General features: G+C 42.8%; 1 protein-coding gene across 1 annotated transcript in view; it reads right to left on the bottom strand.

Moving 5' to 3' along the window:
- Window positions 1–16196: 16196 nt before the first annotated feature.
- The window catches only part of LOC120033957 (G protein-activated inward rectifier potassium channel 1-like), a 39894-nt gene continuing 30438 nt past the window's right edge, over window positions 16197–25652 (bottom strand). The window contains exons 2-3 of the mRNA XM_038980357.1: window positions 24004–24220; window positions 16197–16843 (exon numbers count right to left, since the gene is read on the bottom strand). Of these exons, the coding sequence (XP_038836285.1) occupies window positions 16197–16843; window positions 24004–24220 (864 nt within the window). The remainder of the gene's footprint in view (window positions 16844–24003; window positions 24221–25652) is intronic.

Genomic DNA, 25652 nt, shown 5'->3' with positions numbered 1-25652 from the left:
CATTATCGAACAAAACAAACATGTATTGTGTAACATGGAGTCCTGGGAGTGCCACCAGATGAAGATCACCAAAGGTAAGTGATTAATTTAATCGCTATTTCTGACTTTTGTGAGTCCTCTCCTTGGCTGGAAAATGTCTATATGGTTTCTTGTGGCTAGGCGCTGTCCTAATATAATCGCATGGTGTGCTTTCGCCGTAAAGCCTTTTTGAAATCGGACACTGTGGTTGGATTAACAAGAAGTTTATCTTTAAAATGGTGTATAATAGTTGTATGTTTGAGGAATTTTAATTATGGGATTTCTGTTTTTTGAATTTGGCGCCCTGCAATTTCACTGGCTGTTGTCGAGGTGGGACGCTAGCGTCCCAATGATACCAGAGAGGTTAAGTAAGATGAATATTTGGGTAAAATGAAAGAGATGACAAATGGCTCAAGCAGGGAGGAGAGTGAGATGACGGGGGATGTTTGAGGATGACAGATTTATTGAGCGTCAGGAACAGAGTGGTGGTGAGAGTGAGAAGAGTGCTGTTATCAGCACCATGGCCTGCTGGCTGGTGTTTGTTATCCCATCCTCTCATAAAGCCTTGCTATGCTGATTGATACAGGTTTATCTCTGTGTTACCAGGAGGGCTAAACAGAGAGACTTCTGTAGGGCTAACAGACATGATGCTACTGTAACTGGGTGTGGTTGGTGTCAGTGGCAATCAGTGCCGTGAGGGAGGACGATTATTATTTCTCATGAGCATGGCCTTATTTCAATTACAGGATATTGGATGACTGTTATTCATATTCCATTCACCCAATTCAATGTAACAGTGATAGGTTTAGGCTACTACATGATACAAACATTTTCCCTATACCCATCATGAGGTTGCTACAACCTAGCCAATTATTGAAAGTTTACAATGTAGGTGCACACAGGTCGAGAGACAAATTTGAGGTGACAGACAGTGACACATAGACAGACAGTGACACATTCAATACCGCCTTGCACTCTCTTGCCTGCATCTAGCTGATATAGGGTGTAATCATTAGTCCAACAGTTGCAAACGAGAGTTTCTATTGGACAAATTCAGGTATGTTTATCCCTGTTTTGTTCCGCTTGCTTTCGTTTAAGAAAAGTTTTTCAACAGAATCGACGGAATGAATACACCCCCGATCAAGCATAAACTCAGTTCACTTTCAGCTAGCTAACATAGCATCCTTCTGCTTGAGCAGGGTGTTTAAGTAGGCTAAACTAGCTAGCTGCATTTGCTAGCTAAGTAAGTGAAACTCTCTGTCTTACTTCTCCTTCATTTTGGAAGAAAGGAATTTGTTCAAAACTGTTCAACTACTGTTTTTCCCACTCTTTGTGTCAACTACTCACCACATTTTATGCACTGCAGTGCTAGTTAGCTGTAGTTTATGCATTCTCTGATCCTTTGATTGGGTGGACAACATGTCAGTTCATGCTGCAAGAGCTCTGATAGGTTGGAGGATGTCCTCCGGAAGTTGTCATAATTACTGTGTAAGTCTATGGAAGAGGGTGAGAACAATGAGCCTCCTAGGTTTTGTATTGAAGTCAATGTACCCAGAGAAGTATAGAAACTAGTTGTCCTCCGGCTACACCATGGTGCTACCCCACAGAGTGCTGTTGAGGGTACTGTAGACCTTCATTGCAAAACAGTGTGTTTTAATCAATTATTTGGTGACGTGCCGATATTTAGAAAAATGTATTTTTATTCAATTCACTGAGGAGGATCGTCCTCTCCTTCCTCCTCTGAGGAGCCTCCACTGGTTGGTGTGGATTGGGCTGCATCTTGATGACTTTGTTATCCCACTCTTAAGATATTACAAAATGAAGAAGGGAGAGCATGTCACCTCAATGGTGTCCATATCTACTATATGTGATGTAAAGTTGCATATCCTCTTATACACATTCTGTTTGGAGCACTGTGTGGTCTGAGGGGAAGAAGAGTAACAGACTTTGATTGTCAAAAACAATACAATAATACTCTTCTCCTCTGAGTAGTATATTTAATTTATTTAACTAGGCAAGTCAGTTAAGAACAAATTCTTATTTACAATGATGGCCTACCCCGGCCAAACCCTAACCCAGACGATGGTGGACCAATTGTGCGCCGCCCTATGGGACTCCCAATCACGGCCGGTTGTGATACAGCCTGGAATTGAACCAGGGTATGTGGTGATGCCTCTAGCACTGAGATGCAGTGACTTAGACCTCTGCGTCACTCGGGAGCCCCATATATCCTCATATCCTCTAGGAGAGAATACGATCCTGTTAATTGACCACACGTGAAATGAGCTCTCACCACAGCACACGACATCACATAAGCAAGTGGTAGAATAATACAGTACATACAGTAACTGAGCTGGCATGGCTATTAGTGTGTGACGTGAATAGTGATTCATTCCCATGATGCCCTTCATGTTAAACAGAGGAACCTGATTGGGCATTTGGATGGGCATAGCAGGGCAGTGAAGGGGAGAAAGGGATGGGTTTCCAGGGGAACCTGTAAATTACAATTAAGCTTTTGAAGAGAAGACAGGATGATAAAAGGTCATTTTGTTCTGTTTGACCTTATGGCACTCTGCAATGAAGAGGCCCCTCCCTCCTTTTCCCTGTCTTTATCTCCTGAACCCCCTCATCCTTTGTTCTCCCTTTCTCTCAATGTATCGCCCTCTTTCTTTCTCTAGAAATACGCATCAGCTCTCCCCTACAGACTAATAAATACATTTGAGATAAAGCTTCAAAAGGTTTGCTGCTGAAGGCCAGTTGTGATGTGAAAGAGCGATGGTAATCCATACATTCTCACTCTTAGATGTGTGTGTGCATGTATTTGTGTGTGTGTATGTGTGTGTGTGTCTTGTTTTCCTTGCAACGTGTGTATGTTTGTGTCACGGCTGTTGAAAGAAGAGGACCAAGGTGCAGCGTGGTGAGCGTACATTTTCTTTTGTTAATCAAAATGACGCCGAACAAAACAATAAACACTACAAAAACAAACCGTGAAGCTCAAAGGCTATGTGCCCTAAACAAAGTCAACTTCCCACAAACACAGGTGGAAAAAAGAGCTACCTAAGTATGGTTCTCAATCAGAGACAACAATAGACAGCTGCCTCTGATTGAGAACCATACCCGGCCAAACACAAAGAAAAAGAAAACATAGAAATAAAGAAACTAGAATGCCCACCCTAGTCACACCCTGGCCTAACCAAAATAGAGAATAAAAACTAAAAACCTCTCTATGGCCAGGGCGTGACAGTACCCCCCAACCCCCCCCCCCCCCCCCCCCCCAAAGGTGCGGACCTGACTCTAAAGGGGAGGGTCCGGGTGGGCCTCCTTTACAGCTTTGGTGCGGGACGTAGACCCCCCCCTCCGCCTCTGGCTCCCCCCACTCTGGTGCGGGGAATAAAACCCTGGTGCCGACCCCAGACTGGGAAACCTTGTAGCGGGCCCCGGACTGCAGGGCGTGACAGTTTGGGTGTGTGAAAAGTATAATTTCACAGAAGAGGTACTGTCAGACAAACAATGTGGCCGGGGAGAAAAGCGCTTATCAGGCACAATATAGCACTGGAGCAGGAGGCCATGAAGCAAGGGAGGGCTATGAAACAGAAATAAATAAGGGGGGAAGGAAGAGAGTAAATAGATACATGGACCATGGAGAGCAGCCATTACTCATGTTTACAGGTTGGTGGCACCAGGGTTTTATTTATCTCTTAACCACAGGGAAGGGTTCAATGGTAATGGTGTGTTAGTGAATCGAATTAGGCTTGGCTGGCACTGAGGCCTTTTAACACACACTTATACACAAATACACATGTACAGTGTGCTTGTACACACACCTACACATCATACAAATGTAACATTTCAGACACACAAACACACACAGGCTTTGTATATTCACACACGTATGCACACACACACACACACACACACAAACAACACACACACACACAGGATTTGTATACTCACACACCTGTGCACGCACACTAACATGAATCATTGTCTCACTCAGTCTAGTGGGGCAGGGTTAAACAAGATCAACGTTAAATTGTGTGTGTTTGCGTGCGCTTGCATGCGCGTACTGAAAACGAATGTGCTTGCACCTGCGTGTGTTAATGTGTGTAAATAAATGTGGAGTTGTTTTCATTGTGTTTAGCCTAATTGTGTTTCATGGCAGATTTATGAAGCTAGCGCCCGCAACTTAATTTATTAGCGTGGTTTCTCTAATCCTCTGGATATTCAAATTTGACACCCATAAATATGGACCTATAAATACAGATGTATCCCTCTTAGTGGCTCCAAAGTCCATGACGAGGACTTTCTTAGCCTGCACAGTATGTCTCACAGTGTCTTAACCACAATCCACTTGTAGTAGCCTGAGCAAATATATACATCTGCAGATTGTTATCATTGGTTGATCAGAAGTATGTTGTACTGTCAAACAGTATCTGCTAGTATCTGCTCAATTACTGTAACAGTATGGCCCTGACTTTACTCCATCTTCTCCAGTGGTGGAAAAAGTACCCAAATCTCATACTTGAGTAAAAGTAAGGATGCCTTAATAGAAAATGACTCAAGTAAAAGTGAAAGTGATCCAGTAAAATACTACTTGAGTGAAAGTATTTAGTTTCAAATATATTTAAGTATCATAAGTATAAATCATTTAGAATTCCTTATATATAGCAAATCATTTTCTTGTTTGTTTTATATTTACAGATAGCCAGAGACATGCTCCAACACTCAGACGTCATTTACAAACAACCATGTGTTTAGTGAGTCTGCCAGATCAGAGGCAGTAGGGATGACCAGGGAGGTTATCTTGATAAGTGTATGAATTAGGCAATTTTCCTGTCCTGCTAAGCAGTCAACATGTGAAGAGTACTTTTGGGTGTCGGGGAAAATGTATGGAGTAAAAAAATACATAGTTCTCTTTAGGAATTTAGCGAAGTAAAAGTAAAAGTTGTCAAAAATAGTAAAGTAAAGTGCAGATACTTAAAAGTAGTTTTTTGGGGTATTTTTACTGAAGTACTTTACACCACTGATCTTCTCTCAAAAACAAAATGGTTTCTGCGTTATTATATTACCCTTATGGAGATGCTCCCACTCAAATCCTCTACCTTTCTCTACTCTTCCCTAGCTGTACTCCTTTCTCCTGATCCAGAGACCGAATAGCAAAGCCCACATCAAATCAATGCAGTTGTCTCACTGTGCCTAATTACTGGGGCCTGGATAAGCCCATGTACGTGCAGAGGGTGCTTGGTTGTCTGAAGGGGTTGCGTGGCTTATACCCAGGCAATATCCCAATGGCAGGAAGAGTTAGAGGATTTTAAAATGGTACTCCCTTACAAAAACAACATGTAAGATTTGCAATTTCACATGTGAAAAAATGCTATTTTCACATGCAGAATTGCTTTTTTACATGTGAAATAGCTGTTTTCACATGTTAGGCTGAAATGTCACATTTGAAACCATATTTTCACATGTATTACATTTTGAGTTAACATCTTAACACCACCTTTTCACATGTGAAATTAAACGTTAATATGTGAGAATCGTATCGAGTTCACATGTTAAGGGCTCTATTCAATGAGACCCGCTTTAGCCGACATCTACATAGCAGCTGTTTTGACGGTGTTGGAGGTGGAACTGCGTTATAGCTGTCAAATCCACGAGTGGCTCCCGGCATTATACCTGAAGCGGACATTGTCATTAACAGAAATTCTATGCAGCATTGTTCACAAGTTCGACCACTGGAATGTGAGACCTCGATTAGGATTATTATTTTGTTGAATGATTATTTCAGTTTGAGCGTAAATATTTCTACATAGTAGTTCAGAACGAGAACGTGTGGGCTGACGCGAGTGTGGCGGGTGTGGCTTCGCGACAACGATTGCAAGAGCAGCTGCTCACTGATGTGAAGGCTCCAACACAGTTCCAAGTCAGACAACGCCAAAACATCAGCCGTGCTGCTTGCTGCTCTCGCCAGTTAACGCTTGATCTGATTGAGTCTAGGCCTAAAACTTTCACGCGGGATTGTTTTTCATTCAAGTTGTCAAGGAAAATGTAACTGTTCCCACAAGGAAAAACACAATTTTAGGCTTAGGGGTTAGGTTTAGGGTTAGGTTAAGGATTAGAGTTAGGCTTAGGGGTTACGGAAAATAAGAATTTGAATGGGAATCAATTGTTTGGTCCCAACAAGGATAGTAAAACAAGTGTGTGTGTGTAACCGATGTGAAATGGCTAGCTAGTTAGCGGTGGTGCGCGCTAATAGCGTTTCAATCGGTGACATCACTCACTTTGAGACCTTGAAGTAGTGGTTCCCTTTGCTCTGCAAGAGCTGTGGCTTTTGTGGAGCGATGGGTAACGATACTTCGTGGGTGACTGTTGTTGATGTGTGCAGAGGGTCCCTGGTTCGTGCCCGGGTCGGGGCGAGGGGACGGACGAAAGTTAAACTGTTACATGTGTGCGCTTGCATGTGTGCATGTGTGTGCGTGAGGCAGGAAGGGTTGTGAGTGTGTGTCAAGTCATCTCTGTTCTTTCCCTGGCATTGTTTTCCTTAACACATCCCCAGTCAGCCACGTGCCCATGTGGAGGTTTCAAGTGGTGCTACCTGCAGGCTTGTTGAATTTCCTGTCATTTCATTGGCCACAGAGTCCGTCCACTGCATTGGTCGAGGATGCTCTGCAGGATGTTATGTAACTCAGAAAAATACAAATAAATATGCCCAGAGATCTCTCCAATAGATAACAGGTATAAAGCTGCTGTGTTTTGAGATAGTCGTTTTATTGGTCTGTAGGATTTTGAGACTGATTTGTAGCGTATTGGGACTAGAGGTCAATTTGATGTAAAAAAGTATTTTGAAGCTGCCATATCTTTTTATGGCTACTGTTTGTCTCAAGTACCTTGAGGGCATTATTCAAATGTAACATTTATCTTGCTGGGAGTCTGTTGTGATGTGTTTATGTGTTGTGTTTATCTGTGTGTGTGCGTGTGCGTGTGTGTAAACAGAGACAGTGTGCCCTGCAATCGATGTGAGGTGATCTGAGGCCATGGTCAACTCTACCTGACTCACAGAAAAATTCTGCCAGAATCACATACACCCCTACCCTTCTCCGGTGGTGTTTCGTGCCGGTCAGGGTTTGAGGTGCGTCAGTAAGACAGGTACTGATTGGCCAGTTCGATCTGTGATCTGGTTATGCTGAGTGGATCTGTACATTCCCAGAGACCTGTGTGATATACACAGGCTGCATCCCAAATGGCACCCTATTCCCTATATAGTGCATCTACTTTGACCAGGTATATCAGCCTGGACTCAGGAGTAGACGTAATATAATAAAAATCCGGGAGACTCACGTTAGTGGTATATGTCATGCTTGGTATGGTATGTATTGTATAATTTGTGGATGTCCATCATCCATTTCGTATGATATGTTACGAATTACAATTCACATGTTATTTTACGAATTGTAATAAGTACAATTTTGTTATGATTTTGCAATACGAATTACATGTTACGAACTACGATCTGTCGTGGCTAACGTTGGCTAGGTGGCAAACACTAACGTTAGCTAAGTGGCTAACATTAGCTAGGCTAGGGGTTAAGGTTAGGGTTAAGGTTAGGGTTAGGAGTTGGGTTAAAGTTAGGGGAAGGGTTAACTAACATGCTAAGTAGTTGCAAAGTAGCTAAAAGTAATAAGTAGAGTAGTTGCTAATTAGCTAAAATGCTAAAGTTGTCCGTGGTAAGACTCACGGTGTTTGAGTCTTACCACGGACAACGTTAGCAGTTTAGCTAATTAGCAACTACTCTACTTATTACTTTTAGCTACTTTGCAACTACTTAGCATGTTAGTTAACCCTTCCCCTAACTTTAACCCAACTCCTAACCCTAACCTTTGGGTTTCTAGACGTTAGCGTTATACAGCTACCCATTCGCCTCGATCAAACACCCTCCTTTCATGTTTGCCTTAAGTAACCTTCTGTCTTATGGCACCATACCAAACGTAACATATCATACTAATTAGAGTCTCCCAGATTTTCATTGACTATGTTACGTCTAATCAATGAGACCAGTAATGCAGTAACTACTTTCTCTGTAAGAGTAGATTTGCATTGATCTGTTTTATGTGGGGTTTTTTCGGATAATTTCTTGGCTGTTTCCTTTTGGTTTGTTTTAACTTTAGGTTCTTCATCTAGCCCTAATCAGAGATGTATGGATGGTGCAGTCAAGTTCAAGCTCCAATTTAGAGGAGCAAGGGAAAGAAAGTGTGTCTTTACAACCATTCAGTCAATATGTTTGACCATGACAGTTTGCAAGGTAATACCAAGTAATTTAGTCACCTCATCTTGTTCAACAGCCACACATTCATTACCAGATTCAGCTGAGGTCTAGAACTTAGGGAATGACTTGTACCAAATACGATGCTCTTAGTTTTAGAGATGTTCAGGACCAGTTTATTACTGGCCACTCATGCTAAAAACTGACTGCAAAATTAGGGATAAGCCTCCTTCACTGCAGGGCAGACAGGCTCCCAGATTGCCGTGGCGACTGTCGTGTTGTTGGAGGGAAGCTGTCGTTTCGTTTGTGTCCGCTTGAGGAATGTTGCAGCTAGAAGTGTTGTGGTGAAGGTTGACACAATTGGCCCTATGTGTGCCTGTGTCCGTGTTTGTGTGTGTGAGAGAGCTAGAGAGCTCTTTTCCTTCCTCCCCCCATATGGTGTGTGTGAAGCAGTGGCGGATGGTGCCATTTATGAGGGAGGATGATACATCTTATTTCTATTACAGCACATCGGATGACTGCCATTCATATTCCATTGACCCAGCTCAATGTAACATCGATAGGTTTAGGCTACTACATGAAACTCAAATTTCCGTGTATCCATCATGAGGTTACTACAACCTAGCCTATGAATGAGAGTTTACAACGTATGCGAATGGGGCGAGAGAATTTTGAGCAATCAAGGTGACAGACTGTGACACATTCAATACCGCCTTGCACACTCTTGCCTGCATCTAGCTGATCTAGCGTGTTATCGTTAGTCCAACAGTTGCAAATGTGAATTTCTATTGGACAAATTCAGGTATCTTTATCCCTGTTTCTTTCCGTTTGCTTCAGTTTAAGAAACGTTTTCAACAGAATCGGCGGAATGAATACACCCCTCATCAAACACAAACACGGTTCTCTTTCAAAGCAGCCACATAAAAACAGCAGGATCACTTTGCTCATTGTATATATAATTCCTTCTTGCAACTATCTACGCGCTCTCCTCCCCTCACATTTTTTTCAGTGCACAACACATCAGCTGTCTGTGACCAAACTTCATATCATGACCACTAACCGCTACACACAGCCTATATCGTTGTCATGTCAACATAGCTAGTAGAGCTAATGCGTTAGTAAACCCACTACAATCATGCAGCACAGTGTACAGTCAGCAAGCAGTTTAGCAGTTGGCCCAGGTGGCAATAAATTAATAAAGCCTTGACATGGGAGAGTTTTAGTGTTGGATAGCCATAGCCAGCTAGCTAACATTGCACCCCTCTCTGTTTGAGCCGGGTGTTTGAGTAGGCGAAACTAGCTAGCTGCATTCACTAGCTAAGTGAAAATGAAAGTTTTTAAAAAATACAACCAATTCTCCTTCATTTTGGATGAAAGGAATTTGTTCAAAAAGTTAACTATTGTCTTTCTCTCTCTTTTAGTCAACCACTCACCACATGTTATGCACTGCAGTGCTAGCTAGCTGTAGCTTATGCTTTCAGTACTAGATTCATTCTCTGAACGGGTGAACTCTGATAATTTGGAGTATGTCCTCTGGAAGTCTATGGAAGGGGGAGAACCATGAGCCTCCTAGGTTTTGTATTGAAGTCAATGTACCCAGAGGAAGACAGAAGCTAGCTGTACTCCGGCTACACCATGGTGCTACCCTACAGAGTGCAAGCTGAGGCTACTGCAGACCTTCATAGCAAAACAGTGTGTTTTTAATCAATGATTTGGTGACATTAATATATTTAGTATTTCACTTTTTTTTACACTGAGGATGATGGTTCTCTCCCTTCCTCCTCTGAGGAGCCTCCACTAGTGTGAAGTGCATGTTTATGAGTGACATCTCTCCCTTCCTCCCACTTCTTCACACTTGTGATTCATTCAGACTCACACTGACAGGCTGTACACTTCAGCAAGCAATTGTTTAAAAAGGAACTAAACCGGAAAACCAAAAACCTGGTTGAAAACGGCATATGTGGTATTGGTAGAAGTCAATTCTATTCTAGTCTCAAAATGTACTGAAAAGTGTAAATAGGATAACTTTGGTCATAAAGTCAGTATTTTACAATATGAGAATGTCTGAGATTTAGGGGATCGATGATGTCTCCGCTTTCCTTGGCATATTTGAGGGTTGGGTTTGATTTCAAGTAATTCCCACTAACACGTGGGTGTTAGTTCGTAAATTCTCTCTCGGAACGCACACTGATCGTGGTAAAGGTAGTTCGATGTTGGATATCTCTATGTGGCTAGTTAGTGACAGTCAATAAATTATACAATGTACATACAGTACCAGTCAAAAGTTTGGACACACCTACTCATTCAAGTTTTTTTTTAACTATTTGCTACGTAGAATAATAGTGAAGACATCAAAACTATGAAATAACACATGGAATAATGCAGTAACCAAAAAAGTGTTGAACAAATCAAAATATTCTATATTTCAGATTCTTCAAAGTAACCACCCTTTGCCTTAATGACAGCTTTGCACACTCTTGGCATTACCTGGAATGCTTTTCCAACAGTCTTGAAGGAGTTCCCACATATGCTGAGCACTTGTTGGCTGCTTTTCCTTCACTCTGTGGCCCAACTCATCCCAAACCATCTCAATGGGGTTAAGGTCGGGTGATTGTGGAGGCCAGGTCATCTGATACAGCACTCCATCCCTCTCCTTCTTGGTCAAATAGCCCTTACACAGCCTGGAGATGTATTGGATCATTGTCCTGTTGAAAAACAAATGATAGTCCCACTAAGCACAAACCAGATGAGATGGCGTATTGCTGCAGAATGAGCGTGCCTTGAATTCTAAATAAATCACTGGCAGTGTCACCAGCAAAGCACCCCCACACCATCACACCTCCTCCTCCATGCTTCAGGGTGGGAACCACACATGCAGAGATCATCCGTTCACCTACTCTGCACCTCACAAATACACACCAAAAATCTAAAATATGGACTCGTCAGACCAAAGAACAGATTTCCACCGTTCTAATGTCCATTGCTCGTGTTTCTTGGCCCAAGCAAGTCTCCTCTTCTTCTTAGTGTCCTTAGTAGTGGTTTCTTTGCAGCAATTCAACCATGAAGGCCTGATTCAAGCAGTCTCCTCTGAACAGTTGATGTTGAAATGTGTCTGTTACTTGAACTCTGTGAAAAAACATTTGGGGGCTGCAATCTGAGGTGCTGTTAACTCTAATGAACTTATCCTCTGCAGCAGAAGTAACTCTGGATCTTCCTTTCCTGTGGCGGTCCTCATGAAAGCCAGTTTCATCATAGCGCTTGATGGTTTTTGCGACTGCTCTTGAAGAAACATTCAAAGTTCTTGAAATTTTCCAGATTGACTGACCTTCATGTCTTAAAGTAATGATGGACTGTCATTTCTATTTGCTTATTTGAGTTGTTCTTGCCATTATACGGACTTGGTCCTTTACCAAATAGGGCTATCTTCTGTATACCACCCCTATCTTGTCACAACACAACTGATTGACTCAAACACATTAAGAAGGAAAGAAATTCCACAAATGAACTTTTAACTTTTAATTCAAATGCATTCCAGGTGACTACCTCATGAAGCTGTTTGAGAGACTGCCAAGAGTGAGCAAAGCTGTCATCAAGGCACAGGGTGGCCCATTTGAAGAATTTCAAATATAAAATATTTTTTGGGTTTGTTTAGCACTTTTATGGTTACTACATGATTCCATATGTGTTATTTCATAGTTTTGATGTCTTCACTATTATTCTACAATGTAGAAGATAGCAAAAATAAAGAAAAACCCTTGAATGATTTGGTGTGTCTGAACTTTTGACTGGCACTGTACATGGGACAATATTTTGACATTTCAATAGCTCCAAATTTCCATGGCTTAAAAACCTGAAACCAATTGTAAAAATCTAAAAAATAATAATAAATACTGAAAGCATTTAATGAGAAAACTAATAGGTTGTTAACATGAAAATATTGTCGCCTGTACATTGTTTAATTTATTGACGGTGCCTAAATCCCCATAGAGATATCCAACATCGAACTAACTTTACCACGGTCGCACACTTGCTTAAGCTTATTTCCAACCACAAAGTTATCTCAACCTGGTCTCAGAGAATTTGTAATTATTCTGTACGTCAATCCCGGACACTCCATTTAGTATGATATGTTACGTTTAGTATGGTATGTATTCATTTGTGGATGTCCATCACCCATTTTGTATGATATGTTACGAATTAAAATTCGTATTATATGTTACAAATTTGAAAAACATAGAGGTCTTGTGGTTGTGGTTGCTCGGCCCATATCCCTTTGTAGAAACACTAATGTGATGGCCGGTCATTCTTTCTCTCTGTGTGACAGCAACACATCAATCTACAGGAGAAATGGAATAACTCAACTCCCTCCCACCTCCACCAAAGTTGGTGACATTACACAAAAAGATGTAAGTGTGTGTGTCTGTCTGTGTTTAGTGTATGGATGTGTTCAGAAGATGTTTAGTTAACTATAATTCCAATGCAGCTACGTCTTTTTAGAATAATTATTGTGATTAAAGTACATGCAGTGCCTAGTGAAAGTCTACACATCCCTTTGACATTCTTCCCATTTTGCTGCCTTAAAATGTTGTGTAAGGTTGGTAGAATCTTATTCAAAATGATTCACAGCTGTAATGGCTGCCAAAGGTACTTCCACCAAGTCTTAACTCTGGGGTGTGAGGATATTTGCATCCAATACATCATCATTTTATATTTCTTTGTAAATTGGAACATTTTCTAGACTTTTTCTTTCACTGAAAATGTAGAGTAGGTTGTGTAAATCAGTAGGAAATAAATCAAATGTAATCTCTTTTTAGATTACATTTTAAGGCAGCAATATGTGAAGACTGTTCAAGGGGTGTGTAGACTTTCACTAACAACTGTATTCTCTCCATTATCAAAGCCAAGGACTGAAGCTGTGGGAGGAAGACAGGGATATTGACAGTGAGCCAGACAAACAGACTCGGGGGCAGAACAGAACAGACTGTCTAAAGGGAGACTGTTCTTTAATCTCACTGTGCTGTACTTCACCATGCCAAAAATGAGCGTCCCAAATGGCACCCTATTCCCTATGGGCCCTGGTCAAAGGTAGTGTACTAAATAGGGAATAGGGTGCCATTTGGTACGCAAACCAATTATTCATGCTCCTGGTATTTTTACCCAGTGGAGATGTTATCTCTGAGACAGATCTTTACCTAAATAACCTCTGACACTCCTGAATAAGACATCAAAATATGGAGCAGGAAATGATTGGGCACAGGAAAGGTCTTCAATATCCTTATTTTTAGCATGTAGCGAGTTCCCGACAGACCTTTAAATCGGTCTTTTGAGAACTGATAAGAATGAGTGATGTCCATAGGTCCAGAGTATCTTCTAGCCTGATTTCCAGTCTGCTCACGCTGTCACTGCCAACTCCATGTCACTCATTGTCATGCCAACCATGTATCTTCAGTCAGAGCGTTTACATCAGTCTCTAATAGTGACATTGACTAAGTGATGTACGTATGAAGGATCTTAATTTGAGCCAGTTTGCTACAGCAGGATAATAATCCTGCATCAACAGGAAATGTGAATCACAGTATTTTGTGGATTATAATTCATCAACAATTTTGTAGGGGTTGATCATTTTTTCATAATGGAAAATTAAGTCCGAAACTTCAAAGTGAGAATTATTTCAGAAACCTTTTTAAATCTCAAATACACTACAAGTTAAATTTTTTCTTCATTGCAGGAAAGCTCCTGCAACAAATGAAGAGACTATATCTGTATATGAGAGTAATACGCTCTTGTGTGGTGCATCTATTCGTTCACACAGTATGACATCTTTGTTTAAGAGCATACGGTCTGTGACCATGATATTAGAGTGTATTGTAATCATCTTCTGAAGAGGTGTAGATTGAGCTCAGTCCCGGTCACTCGTCCCTTTCCTCTTACTGTAATGAGGCTATTTATATTCATTGTTGTAGTGTGATTGGGTGACTTATCCTCTGCTTAGCCAGTGGACGGAGTGTAGTGTTTAATACACACACACACGCACACTTACGGACTCTTTATGCTGCTAAATGAAAAGGTTGTAGCGTTTGGATCAGGTTAGGCTTTATCCTAAACTCTGAGTGGGCGAACGCAGTGAGGAATTCATTACCAGAGGCTAGAGATCGCTCCACGCAGGTCGGCTCAGGCGTGCACCTCAAGTAGGGAAAATCCAATTCCCCAGATCGATTCTCCTCCCTTTGTGGCATTGGTGGAGAAATTAGAGCTTGGTGGGTGGGTGGGTCTAACTATCATACATACGTCTGAGCCCTGTACTCATAGGAGTACTAAATCCCACTGAGACCTGTATTGGCTGCGTGCCAAATAGCACCCCATTCCACTTTATAGTGCAATATTTTAAACAGAGCCCTATGGGCCATTTGGGATGAAACCATGGACTATTCATCCCAAAGCCTACTCTGCTCTCTGTCCCTGAGCTCAGGTGACCCTCTCCACTCTTTCTTTTCTCTCAGTCCTCCATTTTTTTTTTATTTAACCTTTATTTAACCACGTAGGCAAGTTGAGAACAAGTTCTCATTTACAATTGTGACCTGGCCAAGATAAATTGCTCTCTCATTGCTCTCTCCCTCTCCATATTTTCCTCTCCATTTGTTCGGATGAGTAAAAGGTTGTGTCCATTTCAAAGCTTCTGTCCTTAAAGTCTGCCGTTGGACTTTATCATGGAGACTTCATTGTGAGAGAAAAGTCTTGTGACTATTGTATGTCCTATTCTATATAATAATCATAATTCATTTCAGCTACAATAGGCTACAAGTAAATTGAAAGAGTGTGTGTGTTTGTGTGTGTCTGTATGTCTGTTTAGCCATGCTGCTTGTCTCTGCCCGTCTGAAGGGGGTGGACACTTCCTCCACTGTTTCCCTCCCCATCCTCCCCATCCTCCACTCCCAAACACCAGCCAATCACCACCAAGGACAAGCCTCTGTCGGCATCTCAAATGAGACCCTATTCCTTATGGGCCCTGGTAAGAAAGTAGTGCACTCCACTATCTAGGGAATAGGGTGCCATTTGGGACGAAAACTCTGTTTTCTCTCTGGTATCAGCAAAGTCCATTATCCACTCACTGTTCAAAGGAGTAATGGAACTGTTATGGAAGGTGTTTCTCGCCAGCAGCTAAGATTAGGCCGTCAAGAGCCTGTTGAATGTAAAAACAAAGGTATTATGTAAACTAATGAGTAACAGATCACTATAACATACTGCCCCAATTATGAATAATAACAAAATAGTGTGATTGCATTTTAACTGTATTCATAGCTGAGTAGATGTTCCCTTTGATGGAAACTAGAATATAGACAAAGGAAGTTGCAGGTACACCACATATTATCGTCTTAAATATATTTTATTTGTTTAAAACTAAGAGAGGGGGGTATGTAATGCATTCAGATGGATTGATTGTATACATGCACAATTCTTTAGTGTGTGTGTGTGTGTGTGTGTGTGTGTGTGTGTGTGTGTGTGTGTGTGTGTGTGTGTGTGTGTGTGTGTGTGTGTGTGTGTGTGTGTGTGTGTGTGTGTGTGTGTGTGTGTGACCAGTACGAACACTGTTGCTATAAAACACCCAGAAATCACAGTAATTCCAGTAAAGATTGTGTTTGAAAAAACAGAAATAGTGACACACCGTCCATCATAGTTTTTTTCCCTTCCATATCATTGTCTTTCAGTATATTCAGTCACATTTCATTTTCTGTCTCCATAGTTTGATGTGTGGTCAAAGAGAAGTTAGACTCTGGGGGATGCGTCCCAAATGACACCCTATTCCCTACATAGTGCATTACTTTTGACCAGAGCCCCCTATGGGCCCTGGTCTATTGTAGTGCACTATATAGGGAATAGGGTTCCATTGGGATGCATGCAAAGTCTGGTCATGATGACCTCAGCGGTCAGCAGTCATCCTGCGTAATTTGGCCGGCAGGTTGTCCTCTGGTCGGCCCCCTCCTGAGGGCAGAGGGGTGTGGATGCGTGCGGGGACGGGGGCTGGAGTGGGGGGCAGCTGCAGGTCTCCAGTGGACTGGGTCATGGGTTCAAAGCCGACCTTCAAGGCCTTGAGCTGCAGCCGATCTGCAGCCTCTGGGCCGGGGGAGGAGCTGAGACGCTGCAACTTAAGAGGCAGGTCTCCAGTACTGCAGGCCTTCTCAGAGTGCTGGGAGCTCAGCATCAGGACCTTCCTCTGTAGGTCCTCCTTCCCAGACGAGCTCATCCTCTGAAGCTTACTGGGCAGCCTGGACTGCCCCGCCCGCTCCTCCCGGTCCGTAGTGTTGATGCAGTCTACAGAGAAGACCCGGGCACGTCGTGCGGCACCGTGGCTCTCGCCCAGCGTGGGGGTGGAGAGGGGCGAAGGCAGGGAGGACTTCTCATCATGCTCCTTGACACTGTACGGTGGGGTGTTGACCTCGAAAGTGCTGTGGAACTGGGAGTAGTCCACCCTGAAGAATCCCTCCTCCAGAGACATGACGGGCAGGAAGCGGTGGCCCCACAACACCTCGTCCTCCGTGTACGACGTCCGCGCCTGACACGTCATACCTAAGAGAGAGAGAGAATTTTATAAGTAAAACTCAGCCTCTAAGGAGCAGCACAAACACATGTGTTAAATTGACCTGTAATAACTGTCATTTTTTTTAAATACTGTGGAGTTCAGTTACCATCAAACAATAAGACGTCAAAGAAAGGAGAAAATTAAACAGCAAACAACCCCCCTGCTTATCTAATCCTGCTTCCATCCCCCTTGTTCTTTCTCTTCCACTCTCATCATGTGTGGAAACAATTCAGTCTTTGAATTGTTGTCTGACAGCATGAGAAAAGAGCAATTTTCCTGACACAGACCTGCTTTGGCACAGACCTCCCTCACTCGAGCCATAAAGGGGAGATTTAAATACTGATGCGTCCGTAAATCTAGCCGGAAGACGTTTGCCGTTCCTCTGACGGCGTGTAGAAATGGCCACGGCACTGTTACTCATCGAACCATTTCCACTAATAGGTTTGGCTGAGGCTGTCCCTGAGACAAAACGGCAGAGATATTTCACTCACTGTTTACCTCCCTCTGCCTCTGCAGAGTGTGGGGCCATTGGCTCAAATAGGCTTGATGGAAACAGCTGACTAAAGGACATTTTGGCTGCAAGTCTTTCTAGGCTGAGAGTCATAGCTAGATACCTTTCTTTTCTATATCTAGCTCTGTCTCAATGAAACCTCATCCTACCAGATTTTACAGCTGTTCTTTTGTATCCATGGCAATCACTAGGTGACTCATCCCTTTGATCGGTGTTGTAATGCATTTAATGATAATTACCTGTTGTTTATTTCTGCTCAGGCTAATAAGGAATCTCCTAACATCACCTTCACCAGATCCGTACCTTGATGCTGCAGGAGCCTTGGGTCCTCGCCTAACATCACTCCTATCAATGGTACTAATAGCCTTATTCAAATAAATTAGTTGAATCTAGTCTACCATAAACAAAACATGATAATCCTAAGTAAAGAGCAGTAACATTGGAGCAGAAATTGCAGCATCCATGCATCAATAAAAAGAAAACATGTAGCACCTGTAGCCGAGGAAAGGTTAGTCTGGTATTTCTGTTTGCATGATGTCCTATAGTCCAATATGAAAAGGTCCATATACCAGTGGTTGGTTACATTACATCCTGGCCCAGCCACGAGCTGCCCAGTGACACGAGCCTACCAGACGAGCTAAATGTCTTCTATGCTCGCTTCGAGGCAAGCAACACTGAACCATGCGTGAGAGAACCAGCTGTTCTGGAGGACTGTGTGATCAAATTCTCCTTAGCCGATGTGAGAAAGACCTTAAAAGAGGGTAACATTCACAGGGCCAGATGGATTATCAGGAGGCATACTCTGAGCATGCACTGACCAGCTGGCAAGTGTCTTCACTGACATTTTCAACCTCTCCCTGACTCAGTCTGTAATGCCAACATGTTTCAAGTAGATAACCATAGTCCCTGTGCCCAAGAACACCCAGGTAAACTTTAGAAATGACTATCGCCCAGTAGCACTCACATCTGTAGCCACGAAATGCTTTGAAAGGCTGGTCAGGTCTCACGTCAAAATCATCATCCCAGACACCCTGAACCCACTCCAATTCACATACTGTCCCAACAGATCCACAGATGACGCAATCTCTATTAAACTCCACACTGCCCTTTCCCACTTGGACAAAAGGAACACCTACAGTTGAAGTCAAAAGTTTACATACATTAAGGTTGGAGTCATTAAAACTCATTTTTCAACCACTCCACAAATTTCTTGTAAACAAACTATAGTTGTGGCAAGTCGGTTAGGACATCTACTGTGTGCATGACAAGTAATTTTCCAACAATTGTATACAGACAGATTATTTCACTTATAATTCACTGTATCACAATTCCAGTGGGTCAGAAGTTTATATACATAAGTTATAAGTTGACTGTGCCTTTAGACAGCTTGGAAAATTCCAGAAGATGATAGCATGCCTTTAGAAGTTTCTGATAGGCTAATTGACATCATGTGAGTCAATTGGAGGTGTACCTGTGGATGAATTTCAAGGCCTACCTTCAAACTCAGTGCCTCTTTGCTTGACATCATGGGAAAATCAAAAGAAATCAGCCAAGACCTCAGCAAAAAAATTGTAGACCTCCACAAGTCTGGTTCATTCTTGGGAGCAATTTCCAAACACCTGAAGGTACCATGTTCATCTGTACAAACAATAGTACGCAAGTATAAACACCATGGGACCACGCAGCCGTCATACCGCTCAGGAATGAGACGCGTTCTGTCTCCTAGAGATGAACGTACTTTGGTGCGAAAAGTGCAAATCAATCCCAGAACAACAGCAAAGGACCTTGTGAAGATGCTGGAGGAAACATGTACAAAAGTATCTATATCCACAGTAAAACGAGTCCTATATCAACATAACCTGAAAGGCCACTCGGCAAGCAATATGCCACTGCTGCAAAGCCTCCATAAAAAAGCCAGACTACGATTTGCAACTGCACATGGGGACAAAGATCGTACTTTTTGGAGAAATGTCCTCTGGTCTGATGAAACAAAAATAGAACTGTTTGGCCATAATGACAATTGTTATGTTTGGAGGAAAAAGGGGGAGGCCTGCAAGCCAAAGAACACCATCCCAACCGTGAAGCATGGGGGTGGCAGCATCATGTTGTGGGGGTGCTTTGCTGCAGGAGGAACTGGTGCACTTCACAAAATAGATGGCATAATGAGGGAGGAAAATTATGTGGATATATTGAAGTAACATCTCAAGACATCAGAAAGGAAGTTAAAGCTTGGTCGCAAATGGGTCTTCCAAATGGACAATGACCCCAAGCATACTTCTAAAGTTGTGGTATTGGAGTGGCCATCACAAAGCCCTGACCTCAATCCTATAGAAAATGTGTGGGCAGAACTGAAAAAGCGTGTGCGAGCAAGGAGGTCTACAAACCTGACTCAGTTACACCAGCTCTGTCAGGAGGAATGGGCCAAAATTCACCCAACTTATTGTGGGAAGCTTGTGGAAGGCTACCCGAAAAGTTTGACCCAAGTTAAACAATTTAAAGGCAATGCTACCAAATACTAATTGAGTGTATGTAAACTTCTGACCCACTGGGAATGTGATGAAAGAAATAAATGGGAGAAACTCCCCAAATTCAGGTGTGCCAAGCTTGCTTCAACAAAGTGCTGAGTAAAGTGTCTGAATGTAAATGTGATATTAATAAATTCGAAAACATTTCTAAAAATGTGTTTTTTGTTTTGTCATTTAGAATAAGGCTGTAACCGAGCAAAATTTGGAAAAAGTCAAGTGGTCTGAATACTTTCCCAAGGCACTGTATGTGTACAGGACATAGCTACCGCAATTACCTTGTACCCTTGCACATCGACTCGGTACTGGTACTCCCTGTATATAGCCATGTTATTTCCTACTCCCTATATATTGCCATGTTATTTCTACTCTTTTTTTCCCGTTATCCACTGTGTATTATTTTGATCTTATCTTTAACTCTGCATTGTTGGGAAGGGCCCGTAAGTAAGCATTTCACTGTTAGTCTACACCTGTTATCTACGAACCAAGTGACAAATACAATTGTATTCTATTTTTTTTATTTGATTTGACAGGCCAGGTTGTTATTTGACCTCAGCTCTTGTAAAATTATGTCCTTGACAATTATATCTGTATCGAGGGCCCTCACTTATCAATAAGCACTTATTAGCCCTGTATTACACTATTAAACAGAGCTGGCTGACTGCAGAAAGAGAAACTGATCCTTTCCCTGACATTTGACTGACACAGTAATATCACTACCAAGGGGTTATCACAACCTAAGCCTAAGGTTATACCCAAACCCTTGACTATCCTCAACCCAAAGCTGAAATTAATTAAAGTTATTTTATATTCCTGTATATAGAATTTGGTGATAATTAGCTCTAATTTGCCCATTGATGGCGGTACAAAAGGAAATGATGTGCCTTCAGGGCCAAGCGTTCCTGCCAGTTCGCCCCATCATCATCCAAGTGTCCTGGGTTACACTGACTGTTTTGTGGGTCTTGAATGAAAATCAAAGCGGCTGAGCAAGTGAGCAAACAGCTGGTGGTAGAATAACCGGACCAAGGTGCAGCGTGGTAGGCGTACAGATCCCACAACCTAAGTGTGGGAAAAAGGGCTGCCTAAGTATGATCCCCAATCAGAGACAACGATAGACAGCTGCCTCTGATTGGGAACCACACTCGGCCAAAAACAAAGAAACAGAAAACATAGAATGCCCACCCAAATCACACCCTGACCTCACCAAATAGACAAATAAAAAGGCTCTAAGGTCAGGGCGTGACAAGACGTGTCCCTGGAGAGAGCTTTATGTAAAGCCTCCACTGGCACTACTCAAGTGGTGCATTTCCATAATACAATGCCTCTTCTTCTCCTAGCCTCTTTGTAATCCTACTACTGGCTCTCTTCATCTAACACACACACAAACCTGTCAGAAAGCTGTGACAACTAGGCCTACATAACATACATCTCTATTGGAACAGGAGCTGATGCACAATCATAGTGGTAGTAGAGAGACCTCACAACCATCCAATCAAACACCAGAAAGATGCAAAGGCTGTCAGTTGTTGACAGAAGGTTTCTCAAATGGCAGGACAATGCTCTGTCTGTCTCTCAGTGGATGATATGGATTTATTTCTCTGGGGAGTAAGGGATGTATACTGTGCACGGAACCACACGGGTGACTCCAAGGCCAACTCATTCATTCAGAGCAGACCCCCACTCATCTGCCCCCTGCTTTGCTCCTCAGCTCAGAGAACCACAGTCCTGCTGAGAGAGAGAGACAGACAGAGACAGAGACAGAGACAGAGACAGAGACAGAGACAGAGACAGAGACAGACAGACAGACAGACAGACAGACAGACAGACAGACAGACAGACAGACAGACAGACAGACAGACAGACAGAGAAGGGGCTAAACGGTTGGCTGCAGCCTGCCTTAATGACATTATCAACAGAGCACAGACCGTGCTCCCTGCCTGCCTGCCTGCTCATCCCTCCCTCCTCCTCTAAGCCTATTCAGCTTCATGCTTCTGCCCAGGACAATGAGGAGGGAGGAGGGGAGAAGAACAGAGGAGAGATGAAAGGAAAAAGAAAAGGGAGCAGAGAAATAAATAAATGATGCCAGAGAAGACAAAGACTTTGTTATTTATGTATGAGTATTAGGATGAGGAATCGTATTGTTCGATGTAGAAGGCAGAAAAACACTTTTGTTGCCGTAGGCGACCCAGCACACCTGCAGCCTGCCAGTAGTTCAGTACAGCTGTTGTGTTCAACGTCTCTTACTGTTTCAGAATTAACCCTGCATTCTACCCAGTGAGAAATATTGTAAAACTTCAGCTGAAACCCCATCTTATTTATCTAAGTGACATTCACATCTATGACCCTATCTATTATACATGGGGTAGGGATAGAACCATCCCATAAAATGTCCTTCATAATTCAATCAGGAAGCCATTCCCTGGTGCTGTCCTCAAAAACGTCCACCTCTCCCCTGCTCGTTCTGTTTACCAGTGAACGCTTACTAAGATCTGTTACATTCTTACAGGGCTTTGGAGATTCAGAGAGATGTGTTAGTCTGACTCTATCTCCAGAATCTGGATGGAAATATTGCATGGGGATATGTGACAGGTTGAAATTAAGAAGTAAGATTGATAAGCATATAAGAATACAGTTTAATTCGAGTTCAGATAATGGAGGAGAGAGAGAGAGGAATAACAGAATTGCAAGCTAAAGGGTGGAGATAGGGAAAGAGCAACCCACAGAATGGAAAGAGATAAGTTGGAGTGGAGAAGAAAAGGACTAATTAAGGCCTGGTGTAGTCAAAATTCAGTTTTATTCCTGTGTTTTATATCATATTGTACAACCGCTGATGAAACTACCACTGTAAATACGTGACATTTTTTTAAATCAGTGTTATTTCCTGATAGTTGCTGGTTATTAACCCTCCTGTTGTGTTCGTTTCATGTTAATTCATTCTGTGTTCCCGGTCCAAAATGACTGCCATTATAGCTGATTATAAATCCATAATAATACATATATTATCACCTAATGTTGTGTTAGATCTTTCTATCAACTTAAGTTCTTGTGAACATTACAAGTTTTGAACTTCTATTTGCTATTCATTGGCCTGTAGGCCTCATTGACCTGAGCTCATACAACTCGTTTGAGTTTTTTAAAAAGCGTAAATTATGAAACATTTTGACTATAACAAATACTCAGGTTAAATATATTTGTGGTATTTATCACAGACTACTTTGTGTCAAAGTTTAACAAAGACTCTCTCCTCCTCACCAGTGTCATGATCAAAGATATGATCAAGAGCCTCACATACAGTATATCGTTTGGTCATTGTGCTGCCACAGAACGAATTGTGAGCAAGGCCTCAAAAAAGCTTTCTATACCAGAGCTGCGAGAAAAGTTCTATATATTATTGAAACAATGTTGCGATTGTTTGTGAGAATGCCAACAGGTGTGGTTCTCGTGGGGGAAAGATTCTATTGGGGAAAGGTTCCCGTGGGGGTTGCCATGGAAGCCAAGAAAGGGAGTGAGGTGTGCGTGTGTGTGCTCAAACCCACACGCATGTGGGGGTCTGGGAGAGGAAGTGTGTCCATCTGATGAATGGGCATGTGCCTGAACTCAATATTATACACTAATTGTAGTCTCACCCATTCATTTCTAATGACCGGTCATTTTTGACCAGGAACACCACATAAGTTAAATAACATTTTATGGAAATCATCCAAATGTATTTAGTGTGTTCAGATGCCCTGTGTTTGTAAATCTGTCCAATTCGACCGGAACACAGCAGGACGGTTCAAATACAATCTACACAGGACCTTCTAATCAGCAGGTTTGAATGGGCGGGAGTTTGGGCTTTCCATCGTGAAACTTGCTTGTGAAACAGTTTTTGCAAAAAAAATAATTTTGTCAATTTGAATGGAAATCTATTACAGTAAGGTACTTAATTGTTACCCAGAAATAAAATGGCTGCATTGGGCCTTTGAAAAGGAGCAGCCTCTTTAGGAAGAAGAGAGTAAAGGGTTAAAAGGAGGAGAAAGGGTAGTGAAAGAATAATCAATGAATAACGAGGAGAGAAGGGTAGGAAGAAGAGAGTAAAGGGTTAACAGGAGGAGAGAGGGTAGTGGTTCTTCACCTGTGGTCTCAACAATGCCCTCCAGGATGACAACAATCTCAAACTGCTCGTTCATGAGGGAGCGCTGGGACAGGTCAAAGAAAGGACTCTTAGGATTGATCTCGTGGCAGATGGTGAGAGGTGACACTAGGAAGAGCTGGTCCGCACCCGTCCCAAAACCCACATCCAGCTCACACTGGTCCAGGGGTAGGAACTCTCCCTCCGGGGTCTGACGAGACTGGGAAAGAAGGAGGGGGAGGAGAGAAAGGAGAAATAGGGGGGAGGGAGAGAGAGAGAAAGATATATATTTTTTTACTTTAAACTGTAGACTTGCATTTTTCCACTCTTCCATGGTTTCTGTTGGAGTCACTCTGCAGTGCCACCAAGATGATTGTAGATAACAGTGTGACTGGAGCAGAGTAGCCTGGAGCCTATCAATCTTCTCTACACCACCACATGCTGTTTGTCTTGTTGTTAATTTCCTATTTTCTTCCCTTCCGGAGGCGGGTGAGGGGACAGCACATAAACCAAAACAAAGTAGGCAGGCAAAAGTAATATAGGAACATTTCAGGACATGGGGGTCCATATATCGATATATACAGTATGATAGAACATTCCTGTTTCAGGTGCCATGGCCTTCAGCACAATGTACCTATTTTCTCTTATCGCCCAGCACACCATCCCATCCCCCTCACCTTATCTACAACCCAGGGAAACACATCTGTGCAAGGAAACAGCCACTAAACTCTGCTAGTTTCACCGCTCTCCAAGGTGAGACACATAAATGCACACACTCTGTCTCTCTCTCCTGCCCCGTACCACGTGGGAGCGCCAGAATGCATTCCGTCCTCTGAATATTCAAGGCTGAAGGTCGAGAGAGGCAAAGGTCGAGTCATGCGTCCTCCGAAACATGACCCGCCATACTCCGCTTCTTAACAGCCGCCCACTTAACCCGCAGGCCAGCTGCACCAATGTGTCAGAGGAAACACCGTTCAACTGACAACCAAACTCAGCCTGCAGGCGCCCAGCCCGCCACAACGAGTCGCTAGAGCACGATGAGTCAAGTAAAGCCCCCCTGCCAAACCCTCCCCTAACCCGGATGACGCTTGGCCAGTTGTGTGCCGCCCTATGGGACTTCCAGTCACGGCTGGTTGTGACACAGCCTGAGATAGAACCCGGGTCGGTAGCAAGCCTAGCCCTTCATATTCATTTGCAGTGGGCCTGTCGAGGATTAGATGAGGAGGTGGTGAGAAAACCCTGTTTAGACGGACCCAGCCTACGGCTTGCTAACTGGTGCGAAAGCATTTCATTGCCCAGCTGGGCTCTCAGATGTCTGAGCTAAGCTGAACTGGGCTCTTCTCTTTAACTCTCTGTCTCTTTCGTTCTCTCTCACTCGTTCTGAAGTCCTCTCTAATAGTTCTCTCTCTGTGTCTCCCTCCGCTCCCCTCTCTGTATCTCTCTGTAAGTCTGTGCACAATGCACCTGCTGGGATTTTCCGTAAGGCAAATAAGAGGGTTAATTCACGTGAATGGGCCAATCAGCAGAAACAATAACAAAGCCGGCTCCCCACCACTGTTTCTGTAAAAACTGAGCGATTGGGCTGGATTCACTCTCAAATTCATAGACAGAGCAATTGATGCAGGGACTGGCCATCCATGATATTACAATTA

Source organism: Salvelinus namaycush, chromosome 41 (assembly GCF_016432855.1).
Source record: "Salvelinus namaycush isolate Seneca chromosome 41, SaNama_1.0, whole genome shotgun sequence".
Lineage (NCBI taxonomy): Eukaryota > Metazoa > Chordata > Actinopteri > Salmoniformes > Salmonidae > Salvelinus > Salvelinus namaycush.
The sequence above is the reverse complement of the archived record's forward strand: the minus strand, read 5'-3'. Positions and strand labels throughout refer to the sequence as shown.